The 24,254-nt window shown below is 50.5% G+C and overlaps 1 protein-coding gene and 1 long non-coding RNA gene across 3 annotated transcripts in view; one reads left to right on the top strand and one right to left on the bottom strand.

The window, feature by feature from the left end:
* Positions 1 to 23,974, bottom strand: part of wds (WD repeat-containing protein wds) — a 97,814-nt gene extending 73,840 nt beyond the window's left edge. Inside the window, exons 1-2 of one of the 2 annotated variants that reach the window (XM_089583916.1) lie at positions 23,622 to 23,974; positions 1,156 to 1,251 (exon numbers count right to left, since the gene is read on the bottom strand). In XM_089583916.1, coding sequence (XP_089440042.1) covers positions 1,156 to 1,251; positions 23,622 to 23,816 — 291 coding nt within the window. In that variant the 5' untranslated portion in view covers positions 23,817 to 23,974. Of the gene's footprint in view, positions 1 to 1,155; positions 1,252 to 2,989; positions 3,299 to 23,621 lie in introns of those variants that run through there. The other variant, XM_089583917.1, reaches the window with a different exon arrangement.
* On the top strand, positions 16,059 to 17,225 carry LOC149355592 (uncharacterized). The gene is made up of 4 exons (XR_016289731.1): positions 16,059 to 16,215; positions 16,391 to 16,569; positions 16,691 to 16,789; positions 17,087 to 17,225. It is a non-coding gene; the product is annotated as an uncharacterized LOC149355592 (long non-coding RNA).
* Positions 23,975 to 24,254: the final 280 nt, after the last annotated feature.

Consider the following 24,254-nt stretch of genomic DNA (forward strand, 5'->3'; position numbering starts at 1 on the left):
ATGCAATCACTAAAACTATGCTTTTTTTATTGCTCAAACATTGTGGCACAGATGCGACATGACAAAGCAAAAACATTGTGTACCATTAGTCTGTTGCTGGCCCGATGCACAGCGACTGAACAAAGGCGAATTCCTTGTGAAGCAAAACCCAATGGGCGCCGCCAATTGACCAATGCAAAGCAGATTTGGGGCGCACACTGTGAAAGCAATATTGTGTTTGCCCTCCAACACAAACCCAAGATGCAAGGCACGCCCTGGGTTCCGCACAAGCAAATTATGATGCCCCAAACTGCTTGCCCCCCCCTCTTAACGACTCGGAGCCTCTTATTATAACCAACACTGAAGGAACCAGCGAAAAGGAGATGCAAGGCAAGACATAGAAGGGGCACACGCACCTACACTGAACTGAGCTTACAACTGATGTTATATTTTTTTTTTTCCACAACATGCAGCGACACAAAAATAATCTCTTGTGGACGCACACACATCATTCAAAGTGGCTACCAATAACAAACAAACAAAAATTTGATGCATCAAGTTGTCACTTGCGTGCCAATAAAATAAACTGTATACTTTCTTGGTGACAGCATTCATACATGAACCATCTGTAGCTATCACCAAGAAAGAGTGGAGTTTTTTTTTATTGCCACGAAAATTGAGACCTGATGCATCAAGTTTTTGCTTTCTGCTTGTTATTGGTAGCAACTCTGAACGGCACGCGTGCATGCACAAGACAGCATTTCTGTGTCCATTGAATGTGGCGAAAAAAAAAAACCTGTCGCAAGTCCAGTCCAGTGGTTGTGTGTACGCCCCCTTCTATGCTTTTCCCTGTGTCTTCTTTCTGCTGGTTCCTTCAGTGTCTGCTGAGAACAAAGTGGCCAAGTAATTCACGCTACTAAAACATTTCTACAAAGCTCCCCATTAACCTGAGCATTCACAACTCAATAATCATGGCGCACAACAACTCCCCACGAAAAGCAATAAACACTGGCCATGTATAAAACGCCCCGTTCATGGCATCACACTGCAACTGAGCAGCAGGCCAGCAAAAATGCCATGAGGTGCAGGCTCCTCTCAGACCATTCCCTCAATGGCAGTAATGCTTTGGCAAGAGCACTTCCACGCTGCCCTCTGAGGAGATAGGAGAGTGCTCACAAGCTTGGCGGCTGCCGAGGGGTCCCCAGGCTTGGAACCCCCCAAGCCAGATGAACCAGGCTGCGCCGTGGTGCGAGGTTTGGTGCCACTCCGGCTCTGAAAAGCAGAACATTGATGCACGCAATGAATGACTGAGGCAATGCACAGCAGGAACTAAGCAGGCAAATGGAACTGCAGTTGTGTTGGCCACTTTAGTGTTGGCCACACTAAAGGATCAAAGAATCCAACACCCCCATTTTAATAACTACTGTTGGCCACACTAAAGGATCAAAGAATCCAACACCCCCATTTTAATAACGCCTGCCTAACCACTTTGCACAAGGGAACATCTTACACATGCCGACAGAATGACCCGTACACAGAGGGACAAATTTATCCAAACACTGGCGCTGACGATGCCACAAAATTACGTGGCCACAAGCTGCAGTGTGCCCCAATACAGAACAAACGACAAGTGCCAGTGATGCGTGTGCCCCAGAATCAGCTGGGGTCACACTACCCACACAATGGCCACCACCACGACGCCCGACTGACTAGCACAAGGAGCCCCGGCAAAATGAATACGTCTTCCGCAGGCTTTACCAGCCAGTGGAATGCCTGGTGCAGTACTCCAGTCAGCTCTGCTCTCCCAAGTCCAAGTTGGGCCAAAACAGCCTAAGATCAATCCAGTAAGCCTGTGCTTGACAGCACGGCCACAGTGGCGGGCGCCAAATTATCCCTCATGCACAGAGTTCACGCCCAAAAATCTGCTTGGGCTACTGCTGTAACCTTCCAGGAGAAGGCTGGTTGGTGGTGGCCACTGACAACAAGGCAGCACTATGTTACACAGTTTTTCCCAACGCAAGTGAATGGCACAAAACTGAGCCATTAATTGTTTATTTAAGGGACCTTGAAATGACACCCAAATGACATCAATGGGCAGACTGGGCGAGCAAGTCGCATGGTGAGGTGTCACACTAATCGGTTGCAAGCTACTGCGAGCAGCGATTTTTAAAAATTATTTCAAAATTAAAGGGTCCACGCAGAGCTTTCAAATTTGACTCAAATACCGACAAAGACCACCGCTACCGATCTGTTGCACTAGAATTTGCCCGTCGAAATCATTTGGGGGCCCTTTCAGCTTGCTATTCAGCCATGTCCACAGCTTTCATCACTTTGCAAAAGACAGAACTATCAATGCATCAATGCTAGTGTCAACTAGCTGAATGACATGGCAGCAGATTTCAATCATTTTTACTGGAGTATACTGGCTTAACCGCAAAACCGCGCTGTGCCATGCGATCAGCTTAGGCCAAGCATGCAGCTTCTGTTACAATAAAAAAAGCTTCCCTCGTGGTTTTTGCAACAATGTCACAGACGACATCACCTTTGTGTTGGAGCGCCGGAAATGTCAACAGCCATCTACTTGTAAAAAAGAAGTGTTTAAGCGATCATGAAGCAGCTTTCTTCGGGGTACCACGCTTGTATCGCTTGTCAATGCATGCAGCTTCGATCGCATACAAGCATTGTCTCTGAAAGCCAGTACATGTTCGAAAATTCTGGTACGTTTGCTTCGCAGCGGTCCGCTCGCGCGCTCTAGAAAATCTCGCTCAACTCAGTACAAGCTTTGAAAGTTTAAGCACTCAGTGAACGCGGCAAAAGTACCCGCCAGAAAGCTACGCGAGGGCATGTTCGAAGCCACGCAACCCGTCTCGTCGCGCGCGTCGCCGTTTCACCCTAAGAGCTGTCGCTAAAGCTTTTTGCCACTCAAGCGCAGACAGTAGGCGATCAACTTAACGAAGCGACGTGGGGGACAGCGTGCTGGGCAGTGATCGCAAAGAAACACGGTACAGACCCATGCTTTTGTCCTCGCTGCTGCTCGTCGACCGCCCATGGCTCCACTGGAGTGTCGGTTACGCGAGTTGACTCGAACAGGAATGACCGACGTGGACTACATCGAACCGCTCGTGAGTGATCTACGTGGCCAGACTAAACCGTTCCAAAGGTACCGCGAGCAGAAAAGAACGACGCTACAATTCGAAAACAAAAATAAAAAGCGAAAAAAAACGGCGCGTGACGTTTGCCGCCTCGGCCGCCAGGCATAGGCGCCTTATGAGCGCGGGAGCCACGCTAGCAGCAGCGCCTCCGGCGCCTACAGCGGTTCGAAGGGAGGCGTACCGGCACTTACGAGTGGCGACGATCGTCCGAAGAATGACCGCCTTTAGCGGGGCCAGGTGCGGGGGCCAGATGCTGTGCCCGCAGCTGTACTCGTGAGAGCCGACTACGGAGCAAATCGCACGCAGCGCGTCGCATCAAGGCTTGCGATCACATGGCGGTTCCATTCCAGGCATTGCCGCAAACTTGCTCACGGTGTCTCGGCCGGCAAAATTAGGTGTAAGCCTTCAGCAAAAAAAACTCGCTAAGAAGCACCTTCCCACCAAATGCCAGGAGCTCGCAACGCGATCCTGCCGCACAGACGTATACTAGTGCTACCGCAGGAAATAGATTCGTCTGGAATCGCAAGCTCCGGCCGCTGGCGCTTTTTTTTTTTTTTGCCCCTGCCGCGGCGGTTAGACGAGCAAGTGGGCCGCTTCGACTGCCCGGACGGAAAGCGTAGTACCGCAAGCCTCCACGCTGCGTAGCGGGGAAAATAGCGCTACGGTCGTATAACTAATGCCGAATGACTCTACCTTACTCCCGTCAAACTAAGGGAGGAGTTTTTGTTTTTTTGTTTTTGTCGCGCATTAGGATCGAAGCAGGTAGCTGCATGTTCACCATAAATGCGCCATTTTTTTTATAAAACAATGGCGGCACAATGAGGGGCGAGCTTGTGCATGAGTCGCGTTAACAAAGCAATCAAAAGTTACATCACAATTTCCCCTCATTGCGCTTGCGTCTTAAAAAATGCCTGCTTTTTCTACTATGCAACGTCAGGAGTTTCCAAAGTTTTTACCGCGCTGCGGTGAAAGCAAGCACGCCTACAGCGAAACCTTCCGAAAGCACGCTTCACCACACGGGACCCCGCTACGCCCCAAAGCATGCTTCACCGCACCGTACCGGAGACGTGTCGAAAGCGCGCGCTACGTGTGACCGCAAAGAAACAAAAACAACCAATACAATTGCTAAACGGGCGTCTTAGTAATTCATTCTTGAGTGTAGCAGCGCAAAACACGGGGACGAAAGAAAGAGCACAGGAGGAGCGCTGACTCACAACTGAAGTTTACTGATAGGAAACAAGGCGAATATAAACACGTGCGTTCTGTTCTATTGTATGATTGGTTGCCTGTGCTTCCCTTATATTCGCCTTGTTTCCTATCAATAAAATTCAGTTGTGAGTCAGCGCTCGTACTGTGCTCTTTCTTTCGCACCCCCTCTTTTGCGCCGCTACCCTCAAGCAGTATCCCTGGAAATAATTTTCTAGGCATTCTGGGGCGATTCCAGGGACCCTACCTCAAGAAAAAACATCCCAACTGCTCTGCAACAAATGCTAACACACGCAGCGTGGGAAATATGTAGGACCGCATTCGTTGCATGACTGCGGTGAGATGGAAACTCTCGAGCGCCTTTTTGCAGCGAAAGCTACATTGGCCACGGACTTGCGATTTCGCTGTGGCAGTGCTCCGAGGAGGCACAGAGACCGACCTTGGGCCGTCGCCTAGCAACCGCCGGCCGTTTGGTACGACGTCACACCGCTTGCCTGGTCGTTGCGCTCGCCTCAGCTCGCTTCGCCAGCTGTGTCGCATGCCTGATAACATGTCGGACGATTGAAAACCAAGGCTAACCAAGCTATGCCTTAGCTTTCGCTACGTATATCCTGGCATAGCCGAGCTAAGGCACTGCCAATTATTAAGGCGGAAGCCTTTAATGCCTCATCGTTGTAAGCAGGAGTTGTCGACCGACTTGTCGCGCTTTTCAATTGGTCGAAATGGTCGTGACGTCACAGTGCGCGAATTTCAAACGGGGTCATTGTACTTTGGCTAGTAACCATGCAGCCAATCAAAGGGATGGTATAGCGATGTTCCAAGTAAAATAAATAAATAAAACCGCGTAGGAAATCGGTCGAGTTGGGGAATCGAACCAGGGTATCCGGAGTGCGAGACGAGCACGCTAACCACTCCGCCAGGCCAGCTTAATGGTTTGGGATGAACAAAGGCGCGTGTGGTGAATACGGTGTCATCGTTCACTCCCATCTTCCTCCCTTCCCTGACCGAAAAATAAACGAAAACAAGAAAAACAAAAAAAAATAAACGAAAACAAGAAAAACAAAAAATAAAAAGGAATAAATAAAGGGCTAAAAAATTAAGAAATAGAAATAATACAAAAAAAAACACAGACAAAAAAAATCGATACAAACCAGTGCGCAAGGAAAGGCTTTCGGCTTGCAGCGCTTGAGACAGCCAAAGTGCCCCGTGAAAATTTTTCCTCGTGCCCCTCCTCGGATACTCTTCCTTGGGATAGGTTCAATTTCTCAAGCTTGGACTTTTCTCCTCAGGCGGCGATGATTAGCCTGCCATTTCCCTGTGTTGCAGCCCACGTTCGCCGACGGGTATGGGACACTCCTTGCCGAGTTTTACGAGGCTCTCCTTCCCTAAAGTCCCTGGCCGAAGGATATGGCCTCGCAGAGGAGGGAGCGGTCTGTCGCGTTTTTTTGCGCACAATCTCCCACTCCCGCACTTATGGAACACCCCCCGTCACGTGTCGAGGCTGAGGAAGAGGAGGATGGCGCGGAGGAAGCATCGATTGTGATTTCAAACATTCACTATTTTACTTCGCTTTTTTCCCACTTTTTTTTTCCCCCCCTTGGCATTCACCACCGTACCTTGGCCAATCCCCCCGCGTGGGTATGTGCCATTTTTATATGGTGAAGAAGAAGAAGATTGTGGTATGTCAGCGACTGGCGTTACCAGGGTCCGCAGGTGGTACAGGTGGTCTACACGTGTGGCCCGCACCTGCTCTTCATAAGTCCCCATGCGCGAGGCCAAGCAGGGTACAAGAGACCGGAAACTGCTCCTTTGTCTGCGACATGGTAGTGAGGGATGGGGTCTCGGCATGCCGAAGATACCACCGGAAACGAGGCCTTTTTGTATTCCAAGTTCGGTGCGACGTTCTTTGTCGCTGACGACAGCTGCACCGTGACGCGGCCAAACGGTAATTCTACCCACGTGGCACTAGGTCCTTCCATTTACCGCAGAGGTGCATCCTGCTCGTCCGCATCAGATCAGCTCAGGCATCTCGATCGGCTCCTCACTTTTCCTTCCTATTTTGATGCGCCTTTTCCTCTCTTTTTTTTTTTTTGCCCATTCCTTTTCAAACCCGGCCGCGGCGGCTGCGTTTCCATGGAAGCGATGCACAAAGGCTCTCGTGTGCTGTGCGAAGTCATCAGTGCACCTAGGCGGTCGAAATTATTCCAGAGCCTTCCACTACCGCGCCTCTTTCTTCTTTCACTCCCACCCACCTAGCTCCGTTCTTTCACATCGCGTTTGACGTGTCCACCGAGAAGTGAGACAGTTAGCGCGACTTTCATTTCCTCAAAAACCAATTAATTCAATTCCCCTACATTTCAATATCGTGTATATGTACATAGAGTATGTTGCCCCCCCTAGCCCTATCCTTTCTTCTATCGCTCCCCCCTTCCTTTCTTTCTCCCTGTCATATCCGTGTCATTTTATTCCCGATAGCCGCAGCTCAGCTGCTTCAGGCTTCGATGGCAGATGCCGCGGCTAGAAACATCTGTTCCTTCCATTTTTTACTTTCATTAATAATAAATAGCCACTAACAACAACAATTCCCCGAACCGCGGTGGAACGACGTGACCTCCACGAGAGAGAGAGCTGAACTCGCACCACGACCACAGTTCCCCTCATCAGCTTCATAAGTTAATAGTTACCATTGAACAGGACTACTAACAAGAGCTGCAAGCTATGGACAAATCATGGTTTCGTCTCCCCACTTCCCCTCCGTCGGCTGACGTGCTCAACAGAACGCATTTAATCCCTGGTCATGTCGCATTTGGCAGGTGACACCATGCAGGGGCTGGAGCAGCGACACGAACCCCCGTAAAGGCGCGCATACGCAACGGTGACACGTGCAGCTGAAAGGGAACTTAATACGCACGTACTGTTCCCTGGTTCGGACCATTTTAAACGCTAGGCAATTGTCCTATTCACATCTAAGCGTTTAGAGCCGTATTAAAAAAAATTAATTAATGTCAGGCAATTATTAAAGTACCGGAACGAAAAAAATACTGGCCGGTTCCTTACATCTTTATATTCCTCATAACAACAGAGTAGCAGGCCAGATATTCCGGCCGACCTGTTTGCCTTTCTTATCATTAAACTTCTCTCTCCCTCATTTGGTTTCAATCCGAAAGAACGCTTTTGCTTTTTTTCTGTATTGATTCACTTCAGCTGGCACAAGTGAGAACAGCGGCAAGCAGTGTTTCGGCGAAGACAAATCCCACCACGACAAGCGCCAGGAATTAATAAGGGGGTAGAAAACAACAAATAAATAAAACGTGGCGCACGAGCCACCAATTATTCCTTCTTTCTCTTTCATCCCTTTTCAGTCCATACCCTCCTTGCGGTAGAACCCACCGGTGCTGCTCTCCCGCGTGCTTTTCTTTTGTCTTCATTATGTACAGTCTTTGTCAAAAGTTTCGAGCCCAGGGGGCTCACTTCTAAGCTTTATATTGGGACTCCAGGAGCATTCATGGAAGTCCTAACTATTGCAGGAGGCAATACCAGAAATCTTCTCATGTCCAGGAAATTTGGAGCGCTAGAGATCCATGAAGAGCGACACAGTGCGGCTGAAAAGAAAACCCCCTGGGCTCCAAACTTTTGACAAAGGCATGTACAGGTGAATAGCAGCCTCTGCCTCCCTTTTCTTGGCCGATCTCCCAGTGTAGATACGCGCCATCTTTTGAAAGGCTAACAACAACAACGACAGGAAGTATGAGGACAAACAGAAAATGAAGAAGACAAAGGCTGGGGCGTCGAAGCGACCTCGCGTAGACCACTTTTTTCCAACATCTTTAGTGCTGGCTAAAATATATGCGCCAATGGCGACGCCAATTTTCGTCAAAAATCAACATGTCGGATATTCTGTGGGACAGCTCAGCAGATCCCCCCCTTAAGGAACTGCAGCTCACTAAACTCGAGCAGTGGAAGGGCGCGTTGCTTAGCTCCGACCCGGTCGTCCAACGCCGGGCCACGGAGTGAGCCATCGAGGTCATCAGTAGTGATCATCATGCCACGAAGGCCTCATCCTCCTCTTCAGAAAACAAAAAAAAAAAAGCGCGCGCATCCGTCCGTTCCACGCGGCAGGTGGCTCGCGCGTGTCGCGAGCACCGTCACGAGGAGCTGGTCGCCATCGTCTCGCTGCTGCGGGGGCTGCAGTCGCAAGGTGAGCGCACTCTGGGCCGGCTGGCGAGGACACGGAGTACGTACACGCCTCATGGCTCGCTGGCGTTCCTCCGTAGGGGCCCCGCCCGCGACTTCGGTCGCGACTAGCGCGCTGGTCGCCCCCGCCCCGCGTCTCGGAAGGTTCCAGCCTCCGGGTGTTGCGTCCACTCGAGGCATCTGTCAGTCCGAGTGTGTTGCAACACCGCCTGCACGCTAGAGCTGACGCTGAGCTCCTCGGTTACCGCCACGTTTTCCCGACTAGTGCAAGCAATTTGCCTGCGCTTCTAGCGGAATACCTGGTGAAATTTTCGCGCCTCGTGGGTTCACTGCCGGTGGCGACGTGCGACCTGTCGCCCATTCCCCGCCCTCCTCTGTCTTCCGATTTAGTCACTCGGTTGGCCGCGCGGCCTGCGAGAGCCCTTAGCTCCGCCGCGAACGCGTCCAGTCTCGGGCTTATTGCTCGAGCGGCTCCGCGGGCCAATGTTCAGGCACCGGGCTAGGAGGCCGAGCCAAGGTCCGGGCAGTGTTTCCTAGTGCAGCTTACCGCGTAATAAACAGTTGTGCTCCATATTAACTGGCCCTTCCTACCTGCGGGTAGATAGCGCAGGTACGCGGTGAACGGCCCGATCGCAGGTGCTGCGGGCGCAACGCCATTTGTCACCCTTCATTGGTACTCCGCAAGCTAGGCAGCAGTTAATCGGCATTTTTTTTTCCTCTGCACTTTCAAGGATCTTGGTCCAGAATCATTTATTTTTGCCGAATTTCTGGCTCTTGGTTTGCCTGTCTCGAGAAATCCTTGCAGTGTGTCACAATCTGTACACCATGCAACCCGCGGACTGCCGTTTCAAAGTTTGAGGGATGCTCTTGAGAGCCAATCACTATGCGTGGTCTTCAGTGCTCTTGCGATGTCGAATTGCACACTGAAATCTTATGCAAACTATGGTCCGTACCGTTGAACATCTGTGAACTGCGCGGGGAAGCTATTCCTAAACCATGTCCCCAAGCGAATGCGCTAGAGGACAGCTTACCCACTTTTCACTCCCATATAGCCGTATTCGTGGTGTCTAACATAGACTGCCTTCCGAAATTTTTTCCCCATTTCTCCCGCGATCGTTTAACATACCACCGAGTGTAGTCATTTCGGCTCTTTCAACTGGACTTAGCCTTGGGCAATCCTCCATCGCGGGTCTTTGCAGCAACCATCATTTCGGTGGCTGCGGAGTGGCGTTAGAAACAACGAAGGTCAATGCTGGCAAAAGATACAGCAGTGCACTTCTGAGCGCGTGACCAGGGAAGCATTGAAATTTTGCGCCGGTTCGAGCTTAGCGCGAGTTCTCAAGTCCCCCGGTCAGCTCCGGTCATCCCCCGGTCGTGCCACTCGTGCCCAAGAACCATTTTAAGCGGATTTTCAGCACACCGAAACCTCCTATTCAAGGGATGGACTCACAGGAGCGATGGGAGGCTGTTCTGAGCAGCTCACAGGCAGAGTTACAGCTTCGCATCGTGGGCTGGGCCTTGAAGGTCGCCGAGGCCCAATAGTGCCCGGTCATCTAGAGCGGCCCGAGGGCCCGTCGCCGTACTTCTCATCCCCCCCCCCCCCCCCCCCCACACACACACACTTCACCTGATCCACTGAAGTGGGTCCAATAAAGTTGTTCCCTGCCAACCTGCCTCTAAGCTCACGAAAAAGCTTAAACTGTGAACAAATTGATCGATAGATTACCGCACACAAACAAGCTACTCTCACTAAAACAAAAACAAAGCTTTTGCAAACTAGCTAAAGTCAAAATATGCGATGCAGCTATCGCCGACCCCGACCTTTATCCCCAAGTAAACTGCGTGACGTCAACGCAGCTTCAAAGCTGCGTTGACATAGCTTTGATCATAGCCGAATGGATGTCACGTTATTCCTGCTTTGGAGTGTAGGGCAAACCTCCTCGAGCTTCATGGGGCCGGACAAAAGCGCACAGACGACAAAGGGACGCCTTAGTGGAGGGCTCCGGATAATTTCGACCACCTGGGGTTCTTTAACACGCACTGACATCGCACAGTAGACGGGCCGCTAGCATTTCGCCTGCACGGAAATTCGACCGCCGCGGCCGGGATCGAACCTGCGTCTTTGGGATCAGCAGCCGATCATAACTACTGAAGTACTTTGATTTGGGCTAGTTGGTTCATATCTTGAAAGTAGTTCGGACGGCGCGAAAACAACAAAGACAAAGGAGACACGAACACAACAGGACGGGCGCCCGTCCTGTTGTGTTCAAAATAACTACTGAGCCACCGCGGCTACTGCAATCAAGAGTTTACCGGATACCAGTGCGCGGAAAAAAAAATTATTTCGGCGCAGTCACGCAATCCAGAAAGCTGAATAATGCCAGGGTACGAGGAGGCAGTTGTGTTTCCCCTTCACGTGGCGACGTGAGGAAACACTTGTTGATGATGAAATCGGGTTTCTTGATGGATTGATGGTTCGGACTCGCAAACATTCACATTACTCGACGGCAGGAAAAGAAGGTTAACTATTTATTTACACATAAATAAACAAGAACAAACGAGCAGGGAGAAAAGTATTTACAGCATGACTGAACCGTTGATTAGACGAAATCAGCCCCGGCTTAAACGATAGCGTTTAGATTTAGGCCCTCCGGGACAACAACCAATAATTAATCAGGCGACACTTCTCACCAACCGATGGTTAGGGAAAAGAAAATAGTTTCCGTCAGCTAATCAAAGACTGGGCAAAGGATATCGGCTAACCAAATACTAGGGAAAGGGGCCCGGGTTTTTTTTTTTTTTTTTTTTAAATAAACCACTACCACCACCACCCGGGGTTCTGAGCACACATACAAACAGCACTGAATTCACTGCATTCCGAACCTCTGCATTCCTCTACGTTTCTTTTTCCACACACGTGCATACGGGACGCAGGTATGCCTCGAGAAAAATCGCTCAAGCTTCTTTATAAAAAAAATCTGTCCTGGAGGGCTCAGGCGCCCAGTGGCAACTACAGCCTAGGGGCCTCTTCTGAGTACCCAAAGCACAAACGACCCATTGGCGCCGCATAGCGTACCCATCAGCCACCGTACACCTGCGCCCTTACAATAAGCTATGTATGAGCAGAGCGAATGACTGACACCTAGGGAAACCAGAAAGCACAGAAAAAAAAACATCCACTGCCCACAAAAATGAGGACTGCAGGCGTTCAAACACTGAACACTGCACAAAGCTGCGTGCTGGAAAGATATGTGGTGGGAAGGCAAGACGGAGACAGTGCCGCCGGTAACAACAGAGCGGCCACCGAGCCTCCGGCATGCGTCCGCGGTTCCACCAATTTGGCAACCATTCGACCCGGGACAGGTGCACATCTCAAAGTAGCTACATCGAGCCGCACACTCTGTGCTGGAGACTGAATGGCGCATCAGAAAGTTCAGCGAACTTCACAGAGGCGCTGGTAACAATACTAGGCAAATGGATCCCGAGGCAGAGCTACAATAAACTTTTTTTTTTCCAAGAACACGCGTCCCGTAAACATTTTATCGCGGTAGTACACTTTCAAACAAGAAAACACTAAATTCTTTGATGTCAGCAGTTACTGCGGTCTTCAGTTAAGAACGCCGCAGGTAAATCTCTTCAGTATTACACGACACATAACGAATACCTATCTGGTCGTAATATTTAATTGCCCTCGCTGATCAACAACTCGCGCACCAGTATGCATATGGCTGCACTGCATTGTATAGTGAAAAGACGCAATGCCGTCATACTGACAGCGAATCGTTTAAATGACAACATGAACTGGTGGGCGAGTTGGTCTGACATAGCGCAACGGCACAAGGCCAAGGTAAGAAGAGGACAAACACAGCGCCGAACTGACAACAAATGTTTATTCCGGATGCAATCAGCATATATATACTCCTTTGCACCTTCGAAAAAACAACAAAAGAAAGAGAGAGGAGCGGAAGGTTTCATCCCAGTCACTATGCGCATGCAGCTGTATCGCGTGTACATCGGTCATATGACATCAGATAGTTGTGCTCTTTCAACGAAATGGCTACGGAAGGTGTGCTGATACAATTCTCACCCAGCTTCATGATTTCAGATGCCTCGATTATCTCTCTAGTAAGTTTATCCTTGTGTTTTGTAACTACAGGGCTGTTTTTGAATTTCGGAAAACAGGAACAATCACGACAGTGAATACCTATGTGGCGGGCCGCATTCTTGTTTCCATGCTCTTTGCTAGATTGTCACCCGGCTAGGTTCGCTTCGGAAGTGAATGACCTGTGCGCGATGTTCTCGGAAGTGCTTTCTCCGCTGGAAATTACACATGAAGTGGCTGTGAACGATCGCATTAAGTTCCTTGATTTGACCTTATTTTTCAATGATTTCCATGTATGCTGGGCTTTTGAACCTAGAAGTAAAAAGCCCTTACTTCCCTATAGCTCAGACCATTCGAAGCTCGTGAAAAGAGGCATTGTGGCGTCATGCTTTCAAAATGCCATGAAAAAATCATGTCCACACAAGATAAAACATAGTTTCTTCAATCAGGTTGAAAGACTAACCGATGCAAAATACCCCCTTCATATTCTGGCGTCAGTAGCAGAAGGGATTTTGAAAAAGCTAAAGGGGGGCAACGCTGCCCCTCTTTCTAAACAAAGAAATCTGGCAATTATACCCTATGTCCATGTCGTGTCCCACAATCTGAAGAGAATAGGTAAAAAGGCTGGAGTTGATGTTGTTTTTTCAGTCAGTGGCTTGTGTGCGAGGGTGAATGGCCAGGATAAAAGATCAGAATCCGGCCATGACTGCAAGAAAAACCACAGGACGAAGTACGTGCCACGCCAAGATAACGTGGTGTATTCAGTCCCGTTGACGTGTGGTGCTTCATACATCGGCCAAACGGGCCGTTGTCTAAATGAAAGACTTAGAGGGCACGGAAACAACGTTAAGAATGCGGCCCGCCACATAGGTATTCACTGTCGTGATTGTTCCTGTTTTCCGAAATTCAAAAACAGCCCTGTAGTTACAAAACACAAGGATAAACTTACTAGAGCGATAATCGAGGCATCTGAAATCATGAAGCTGGGTGAGAATTGTATCAGCACCCCTTCCGTAGCCATTTCGTTGAAAGAGCACAACTATCTGATGTCATATGACCGATGTACACGCGATGCAGCTGCATGCGCATAGTGATTGGGTTTGAAGCTTTCCGCTCCTCTCTCTTTCCTTTGTAGTTTTTTCGAAGGTGCTGAAGTATATATATGCTGATTGCATCCGGAATAAACATTTGTTGTCAGTTCGGCGCTGCGTTTGTCCTCTTCTTACCTTGGCCTTGTGCCGTTGCGCTGCTTCACTAGGTTTAAATGACGCCATACTGTAATATCAAAAGACATGAGGTCATTGCACTGACGGCTCAGTTATGTTCCTAGTTGACAAACAAGACGTCAAAATGATCAAAAACACCGTCATTCGAAAATGACGGCTGGCAATCATTTTGACGATTAGATACTTGGAAATAGAGCTGCCAAGGTATTTCGCGTCATTCTGACTGATTTTGTTTTGTTTTTTTTTACAGCGTGCTGAAGGAGACCATGAAAGCCGAATGAAGGCTGCCTGTCTACATACGGTAAGTGTGGCGCATGTCATATGCTCTGCATGACCTTGTTATGTTGCAGAGTTCCCAAAGGACGTCGGCACAAAATGCTACCATGCAAATCCTATACCTCCCAGCTTCAGGGAATCAAACGGGCCATCATATTTTCTATTTTTCGCATACCTTATTGGACTAACTGCCTATTATAGTTGTCGATAAGCAAATAGGCTATTAGTTCTATCAGAATGGTAAGCTCCCTGTTTTTTTTTTTTTTCCGAAGGTAGCGCAAACTCCTCCTCGCCCGGTGAGCGAAGCGCGCGGCCGCTACCGCCCGCTTCATTTCGTATCGCATGCGGCGCGTTGACGCGCTTCCTTGATACGCGACTTTTCTGGGCGCATTTTCACAAGGCTGTTCATACGTAAGACTGTAGAAAGTCTACGCTCACGCACAGCGCTCATGTGTCGCGGTGTTTCTACGCTCACTAATGGCGCCGTTTTGCCGCGATAACTTAGCGATAACGAAAGCCGCGCGGGTTCTTCGTCACGTGTGAAGCCTCGTCCAATGGGAGAGCAGGAAACGGCGAAGAACAGAGGGGAGGGGTAGAGGGGAAATTCTCCTTTCCTATTTGAACAATGGTTTGCGCTATACCTTTGGAACATAAGGGGGCTTTAGCAGTATGGGCCGCGTATTTCTGAAAGCGTCCGTACTCTGGAGCCAGCAACATCGAGTCAAAACCAGAGGTAGGTAACTCCGGCTAGTTTCGGTTTCAACAACTGCACCGCACCTGGCGATTGGAGGAGAAGCCATATTTAGAAACGAATAATTCCTACGCGTGCTCCATTCGTGTTTTATTTCTAGCACACGCAATAGTTTTAAAACGTGAACTGAATATTTTGTAGTTGCTACGTTTTCACTCTTTCCCGCGCCTGTTCTCCTCCAAAGACATTCGTTTTGTTTTTGTTTTTGCGCTGCGACAGCAGGCTCGCAAGCGCGCGCCGCAATCCCGGCTGCTGCGGCGATAGATGAGAGCGCGTATGAGCGGCGCGGTTTTTTGAGCGCATCCGAGTTTCGCCGAGCAAGGCGTACACTGCTTGGGCCGAATTTCCGACTATCGTCACGTTTCAAGTGCGCCCGAGCCTCTATCATGGCACAGAGACCCTATCGCGTGACTCTCGAGTTGCAATGCGGTGCCAAACACAGCTGTACCGAAAGCTGTGTCAAGTGCTTCCGGTTCCCACTCGACGAAAGGTAAGCCAGCGGTCACTTGCGCTCGAGTTACGTGATGTGGATAACTATGCCAAACAGAACGCTACCACCTGCCGCCCACGAGCAGCTTTATGCGCAAAGTAAATAGTTTTCGAGGAATCCTGAAGTCCTGCCGCACACCTTGGTGCGCATTTCGAGCTTCCCTGCGTTTTTGCTGCTATGTTCGGTTTATGCTTTTCGTGCGCTTATAAGGTGCGCATGTCCCTTTATGGCGTCATTTGCAATAGGAGACGTTAGATGTAAAGGTTTTCTTCTATAATCTTTGCACACCAGACGGTAATGCCAATAATTCGATAACGTTCTTCGATGCAATCAAAACTGCTTTCGCCAGGACGCTTGTATACTTTTCAAGTTACCGCGTTCGACGTCGACCGCTGGGCGCGATGCCCGACAGAAGGGGCGATTTTGTCCTGAATGCATTGTTGTCACGCGGCGGTGACGATCGCCAGACAGAGAAAGGGCAGGCTACTTTGAAAAGCTCACTGCCAACTGTGCCCTTTCGCCCACAAAAGCGACACAAAATCTCGGCGACATCATGCTTGGCGAGATAATTTCTGCGGCTGTCGGCCACGCGCTGCTCTGCGTGACTCAGAAATCTGAGATAAGCACTGGGTGGTGGCTGCGAATCGACGAACTGCCGGAGCGCCAGTCGGTTGGATCTGGCGCGGCACATGCGAGGCGACTGCTAAACAACGCCTATATCGCCTTTGCTCCGACCACTTGGCGGACGCTGAATACGCGGACCCAATGAAGAACAAGCTGCTTTTGATGGCCGTGCCAACGGTAAAGGTTGCCGACCCGCGTTGACGCCCAGGCTGCAAGTGAGTGCTTTTTTCAGTCATGCATGCAGTGTTTAACCTCCTGCTTCTGTGTACCTATATTTTTCTGTTTTCACAGTGGGGTTAGTTTGCCAACGTGTTAAGAATGTATCTTAGCTGAAAACTGCTCGAACGTCGGTTATGTGTTCGCTGACCTGAGGATGTCTTTCAATTCAAGGTGGCATGCAACGGCAGGAAACCGGCCGCGAGCTTCCCGGGAGGGAAGTGTCGAGGCGAGCTCAAATGGCCGACGGTTTCTTCGGGCAAAAAGCGGTCCTGCAAGCACTGGTTGTGTTGCCACCCGACAAGAAGCACCTGACAATGGCCAAGATATCCATATCGAATCCTTAGCCGAAGGTACTTACGTAAGTTGCGCACAGAAGCAAGCTATCTGGGGATTTTACAATCTATCAGATAAGTAGGTGACGCTTATATATAACCCCCCCTCACCCCTTTCGACGCTTTTGCCCTTCCACAGCCATCAAGTCGTGCGATCTTGTGCCCCGGGCAGGACACCTGCCTGAAACCGGCCGGAGCCCTCACGCACCATCGCAGGGTCCTTCAGGCCTGGGCCAAGGTAACTGATTACTTGTTCAATGCAGCTTGCCCACTCAAATGATTGCGTTCTCTCGAACACACAGAATAAAGCTGCTAACCATTTACAATTGTGTATACGCTCAATGAAGGCACATTTAATAGGGAGATTAGGATGTGCATGTTTTTTCACTTGGCGTTCCCATATAAATGCCCCAAAAGTGTCTGGAAAATTGCCTAAAAGTATTCAGTGAAAATATTGGTTCTCAAATGCATGTGGCCTTTGCTTTCATCCTGGCTCCGCGATATAGAACATTCACCTATTTACCACTTCGCGCAGGTTGTGAACCAGCCCAACGACGGAGGAAAAAAAAACGCTCCTCTCTCAAACAGCATCGGAACGTGTCGCTCGCCGAAGGGGGGAAGCCAAAAGGAGCCGGAAAGCACTGGAAAGACTACGGAACAGAAGAAAACAGACAGTTAATAAGACGGTTTATGGGGGATTAACGTCCCAAAGCGACTCGGGCAATGAGGGACACCGTAGTGAAGGGCTCTAACTTTCGACCCCCGGGGGTTCTTTCACGTGCACGGACATCGTGCAGTACACGGGCCTCTAGAATTGCGAAATTGTATAGGTCCGTGTACTGTGCGATGCCAGTGCAATGACGAAGGCACTGACATTATGCTATCAATCCCGAGATCCCTCAGAAATTGCCTGTCTTGAGTGTAATTGCTGGCGTAGCAGATGTTCTTGAAGAAGCAGTTAGATTGCAACAAGGGTTTTGTATGTGTTAACGCAGTTATGTTTTAACTCCCAATGAGATATCGCACTAAAATTACTGAGGGGCTGATAACACGCAATACGCATAATCTATGTGCATGAGCGTCCGGAAAGGGGGGGGGGGGGGGGGGGTGCGGTTGCACCCCCCTGGAATTAGATATCATTTATGCACTATAGCAGAAAACTACACAGCTTGATTAGCACGCTTAGGTGATGTTAAGTTATCGGATTTTGCTTATTGCGTTCAGTTCTTTGTTCATTAATAAATTCCAATGTTTGTTTTCCAGCCTAGCACTAATTTGCTGCTTCTTATTTTTGTTTCATGTGCGCAGTTTAGACCACAAATAGTTCCTTTTTGGTACTAACCTACCGCCTCCCCCATACCCAAACATCGGATGCCACCCCTTCTGCAGTTCTGCGGACGCCCTTGTCTATGTGAATGTCTGTGAAACTTTCTCCAGCGAACTTGTCGAACCGACAACGTTCTGGGCTGTCATACATGCTAATATATGCAGAACAAAAAAACGTACCAGGGCGCCTAAGTTCGTTTCACCGCCTACAACCAACATAGAAGCGATTCATACTGATCGGTCTGTAACTGCGGCGACGCAGTAATAACGCAACGCACAGCACACTTCTTGTTTGATGGTTATATATTACGGGGGGGGGGGGGGGGGGGGGGATACCTTTCCGTGCCATTATAAGATCACTTTGTACTCAACTGCGGTTCGATTCCATTCGCTGCGTGCGCATCCGACAACGAAACAGCGTCGAGGCATTCTCTTGGCCCACTCAACAGTCGAGAGACCGGGTCAGGTCGACCACCTCAACATCTGTTACCTGTCTGCTTTGGTCAACGTCATCCCTGGTTAGCGAGCGTCCTTTTCATGCCTGCACGCTTGTTTACATGACCCCCCTTCCAGTTTTACGACCGGAGGGGCGGGAGTCCCTTTTGTTCGAAACGCACCGCGAAGCGCGTACCCGGAAACCGTCTCGTATTTTCGTGGAAAGCAGGCCTGTGAAAGTGCTCGCTTCTCTGTGTATGTGTTCCCTACGGACGGAGCCTGTCTGCGCATGCGCGAGGCGCAGGTATCTGTGCATGTCAGATATCGGCGCCTGCTCTGCGCATTCCGACAGTGCCAGATATCGGCGCCTGTGCACGGGTGCTAGCGAGCGCGTCGGAAGCGGGGTCCGGTTTACAACAATCGGAGGACCGCGGGGCTCTCGGGGACTCTTCATGGCATGGAAGCTCTTTCCCGTTCCCCCCAACTTTCTTCGCGGTTTATCCTTTCAGCGCCCCTCGACCCCTTTTCTTCATGGCTTGAAATTCTTTCCGCCGTCTCGAGAGGGGCGTGAGCCAGCACCAAGGACATGAGATGCATGACTCTTTTCGACGCCCGGTCCGGCGTACGCCAAGAGCGCCGACGCTGGGCGTGTACACCCAGGAAGGGCCCTTGGAGTTGGCAACAATGGGAGGACCGCGGGGCTCTCAGGGACTCTTTTCTTCGGGCTGGAAGCTCTTTCAGGTTCCCCCAAATTTTCTTGGAATTCTGGCAGCTCCCCAATCACTGTTCACGGCTTGGCATTTTTTTTTTCAGTCGGCTCGCGAGGGGGAGCGAGCCAGCACCTGGAGCATGGAGGTGCATGCCACTTTTTGACGCCCGTCGCGGCGCGTGCTGGGCGCGCAGGCGCTTCGCGTGTACGCCTCGGAAGTGTCCATCGAGGTGGCGCCTAAGTTGTTGGCATTCAAAGGAGCCGAGAAAAACCAGGGCAGCGGCGGTGCAGACTCGAAGGACGAGCGAGAATCGCTGAGTGAGTGCGGAGCGGTCGAGTGTGCGAACGAGGGGCACAGCGCACGGAACACGCTGTCATTGTGGGCTGTATGCGTGGGCGAAAACGAAAGGCGAGACGGGAAGCGCGCGCGCAACGAGCAGACCGCGCGGCGCGTCGGCTACGCCCGCCCTCCATCCCTCGACGGACCAATGGAATGCCTTTCGCGAATGACGTCATCCGCAAGGCTCGGGATGCCAGCGTAGCGGACGAGGAGGTTGGCTCCTCGAAAGGAAGAGCGAACGGGCTTTGATTTGAATTTTTAATAGTTTCGGGAGCGCGCATGCCTCTAGCATTTTGCAGAGGTCATTTTCCATGCCTCATCTATGCACTGGGCTTGTTTGTCTAACACGTCCAGAACCCTGGGCAGTGGCCCTTTCACCAAGGTAAACGAACGTGCCTCAATGGCCTAGTGTTAGCGTTTCTGACTCGCAACTCAAGGGTCGTGGGTTCGATTCTCAACTGATTAACCCAACTGAAATTTGAGTCACGCTACGACCTCCTAGTCACTGTTTAACTCGATTTGGTTTATTGGGGTTTAACGTCCCAAAGCGACTGAGACTATGAGAGACGCCGTAGTGGAGGGCTCCGGAAATTTCGACCACCTGGGGTTCTTTAACGTGCACTGACATCGTACAGCACACGGGCCTCTAGAATTTCGCCTTCATCGAAATTCAGCCGCCGCGGCCGGGATCGAACCCGCGTCTTTCGGGTCAGCAGCCGAGCGCCGTAACCACTGAGCCACCGCGGCGGGGCTGTTTAACTCGAGTTTTACTCATTGTCATTCCACAGCACAACGTGTGACAAAGAGCGCGACTTTCCCTCCGAACGTCCGCTCTAATGCTGTAGCGTTTTTAAAGTTTTCCTTACATCAATTAGACATTTAAAGACCATAAACTTGACGCTGTCTAACACGGCAAAGCAACCCTGCATGAGCAAGCACTTTGCAAGGACCAACACTTGAGCTCCGCAATACAGCACAACATGCAACTCACACTCGGACGGATGGATGGGTGGATGGAAGGAAGATAATGGGCGTACCCTTTGAAACGGTGGTGACAGTTGCCACCATGCTCCGCATTTTTTCTTTACATTTCTATAACAGTGTTATCACTGTGATAGATTTCTCAATAAATTCGCCATTTTCATTAAATACAATTTTTATTCGTGCACTTGTAAGCTTACGTCACCTGCATGCTTTTGAGCCACTCATCCTCCAATCGCTTTTTGCCAATTTCCACCGAAGATTTACTTAAATGACCACTGTTATCTCTAAACCACAGGGCCTCAGGGAGAGTGACTGTGGCTGCATCGACACACGGATGGATGCCGCCACATTCTAGTACAAGATGTTCAATTGTTTCTACAGATCTACCACACACTGCACATGCGTCATCATCTCGATTAAATTTCTTTCGCGTTGTAAGACACCCTGATCTGGCTTCAAAGAGTACGACGAGAAACCGCCTGTTCAGCTCGAGCATATTAGCTTTACGTTATTCGCGCACTGTTGAGCGGCATCTCTCTTGTCAACTCGCCATGATGCCGTCGCGCAAAGGGCAAAAAAATGAAAAAGCGAACCTCAGAGGAGTTTTCCGTGTGCGAAAGCTCTACTACGCGAGGTACAACTTCCGATTTTGCGTCGATTCATCGCTGTGACCTTCAAAGCCCAGCAAGGTCAAACTAGGACCTAGTCATTTTGCCATAGTCATGACACGCAAATTACGGCCGCACGGCTGGACTGGAGAGACGGCGGCACAAAAAGCGCGCCGCCGCTCGAATCCGGCCAACTAGCACGACCACTGACCAGCGGTCATGACACCCTTGACCTTTAGAGCTGAGATTCGCATCGCCTGATGTGACGTCACGCGATGACGTAGAAATGACGTCACACCATTCTCCGTTACAAAAAAAATTCAGGGGGGCGCTTTGTTGCCCTAAAGTGCTGTCAGGCGAAAACATTGAGCGCGGTGTAGCTGCTTGTGTCACTGATGTGTGGTCAAGATGTTAAGCTTCGCCTCTAAGAGTGGAACGCGAGAGCGTCTAGCAACGCTGCCAGGGAGTCCAATGAACGCCATCGCCCGTTCGGCTCTACGCCTTGCTCGTCGGTAAATTGGTTTTTGAGGAAAGGAAATGTACCTGTCTCGCACATCTCAGTGGAGACCTGAACCTCGCCGTAACGGGAAGGGAGGAAGATGGAAGTGAACGAAGACACCGTATTCTCTAGACGCGCCTTCGTTCAATCCAAACCATCGAGCTGGCATGGCGGAGTGGCGTGTCGCACTCCGGAGACCCTGGTTCGATTCCCCAGCTCGACCAATTTCCTACTCGGTTTTATATATTTATCTGAACTGACTATAAAGGTTAATTAGGCTAATTTGTTAATTAAGCAATTAACCTGTCAAGGGATGATTTATTTGCACGCACTCAGTCCCTCGCGCCCGGGTCCCCACTTGTCGTCCGCAGTTCGCGCGCCGTACACAACGCGCACCGAGCTCACACCCGGGCCCACTTCGACCGCGCCACTCGATCGCAACCGCGCACATGCCCGCCACGCCGGCGTCGCGTCCCCTCCACCCCGTGTTGCCAGCCGTACACAGGGTTGCATCCCCTACTCCCATGTTGCCAGCCGTCCCCCTGTGTCCCCTGATGGTGCCACCCGCACTGGCCCTTACAAACTAAACTCAGTCCCACTTACTTGGAGCATCATTATACGATCCCTTTAATTGGTTGCATGGCTACCAGCCAAAGTACAATTGGCCCCGTTTGAAATTCGCGCACTGTGACGTCACGACCATTTCGACCAATTGAAAAGCGTGAGATTTCTGTCCTCAACTCCAGCTTACAACGATGAAAAGGCTTCCGCCTTAATTCTGCCGGCTTCGCTTTCGCTCGAGCCGGGTTGAACCACAGGCAATTTTTTTGCGTTGTTTTTTTCTCTCCCAAGATCTCGGTGCAAAGCCCGCAGAGCGTCATTTTGTCGTTTCCCGAGAGTATATCAAAAGACGCACACCGGTTACGGATAAAAAAGACTGAGCGCTGAGTGACCAGGATCGTTTGTTCGAACCATTTCGCTGGGTACTTATTCCTTCCCGGTAACCACCAACTTCCCTCGTAACTACTGATTTCATGTCGCGTGACCGTGTCGTGAACGCGGTTCCGTTTTGTAGGCGCGCCGTCATTGGCAACTGAACTTATTCTGGTGCTTTCGGCAGTATATCTCCAGCTGTTTTCACGTTGCTGTAAGTATAAGCCGTAAGGCTAGCGGTTTAGACCCGCCGCGGTAGCTCAATGGTCAAGGCGCTCGTCTACCGAGCCGGAGTACCTGGGTTCGAACCCGACCGCAGCGGCCGCGTTTCGATGGAGGCTAAATGCGAAAGGCGCCCGTGTGCTGTGCGATGTCGGTGCACGTCAAAGATCCCCGGATGGTCGAAATTATCCCGGAGACCTCCACAACGGCACCTCTTTCTCTCTCTTTCCAACCTTTCTCCCTTCCCTTCTCCACCGAGATATGCGAGAGAGATACTGCTCCATTTCCTTTCCTCAAAAACCAATTTACAATTTACGAACGGTTTAGTGCGCTCGAGCGGCGATAGCCTCTCACTCAGCATTGCCGTATCATCAAAGCGACGAAGCACGCAGCACGCATGCAGTGCTGGGCCGACGTAATGGGAGACAAGCGGGAGATGAACTGAAGGGCAGACGTGGATAGAAGTGCACCCCTGATATTTCCAGGATTCATCTGTTTTACCCCCCCCCCCCCCCCCCCCATCCACTCTTGTCTGGCATCTGCAAAAGCAAGCTGCAGACTACCCACGCATCATATTCCGATGCTGCCGGCCCTTCTCGAGCTCACTGGGCTCGCGCACAAGAGCAACTGTCGGTCACCGGACACAGACGAAGAATAGGTCTGCGAAGGCAGAGTCAGTCAGTACGGCTTCTGCATACGTTCTCCTCGATAAAAAGCGCCCTATTTTTCTGTATCACGTATTGCACTGCCTTTAGTAATAATAAAAAAAAAAAACATATGAGAGACACTTCCACAATCCTCCGCGCGGCTAAATATACCGACGCGACTCTGCCTCCACAGACAGCCGTCAAAGCGCGGCCGACTTACAGCAAGCGCAGCCTATGCCTCGTTTTCATGCTGCTGTGATGACGCAACCGCAGCCAGAGACATGCAACGTTTGAAACCAATCAAGCGGTTGAGAAAAGAGTGTTTATCTGTGCGGTGTCGGTTGGCGAACACCGCACAGCGACTTGCCCGTAGCAGTGAACGGGCGCTGCACGCCGCAGGGACCTGCAGCATCACAAGAGTCGGTGGTCCACGTGCACCGCCTTCCAACGTACGACCGGGCTCTCGAGACACAAAGAGCGCGATCTGGCGCGTCCCAGGCTGCGACCCAGGCGACTCTTCTACGCGCACAACTGCGCGGGGCGTCGATTCCGGAGATGTCATCTCACTGGTTCTTCAGCCCGAAAATGCAGAAATGGTCCGCCGCTATAATCCGCTCTCCTTCGCCTAATCACCGTTATTCAACAAACTAAATCGAAGCACAACATCAAGGAAAAGTACCGCTGCGTGCACGTTGTTCGGCGGGCATTTCCGTTTATGTTGCGCAGTGTTGCCAGACGCGTTTAACTTTTTTCGGGAATTGCGATATCATTGTGGCGTATCCCATGAGTAATAGGGACGAATGTTTGATTAATAAGCAAAAAATGGGACTGCGCGTGTAGTTTAGTTGCAAAGTACTGCTACTTGAAAAACACGTTTACTGAAAGAACAGTCGGGAAAGTTTATGGACCCTGTGCTAAAAAATATTTGTTTTACGATTCAAGCCGCCGCGGTGGCTTATGGCGGTTATGGCGCTCGGGTGCTCGCCCGAAAGACGCATTT

Source organism: Amblyomma mixtum, chromosome 3 (assembly GCF_055824585.1).
Source record: "Amblyomma mixtum isolate Tamu chromosome 3, ASM5582458v1, whole genome shotgun sequence".
NCBI classification, from domain to species: Eukaryota; Metazoa; Arthropoda; class Arachnida; order Ixodida; family Ixodidae; genus Amblyomma; species Amblyomma mixtum.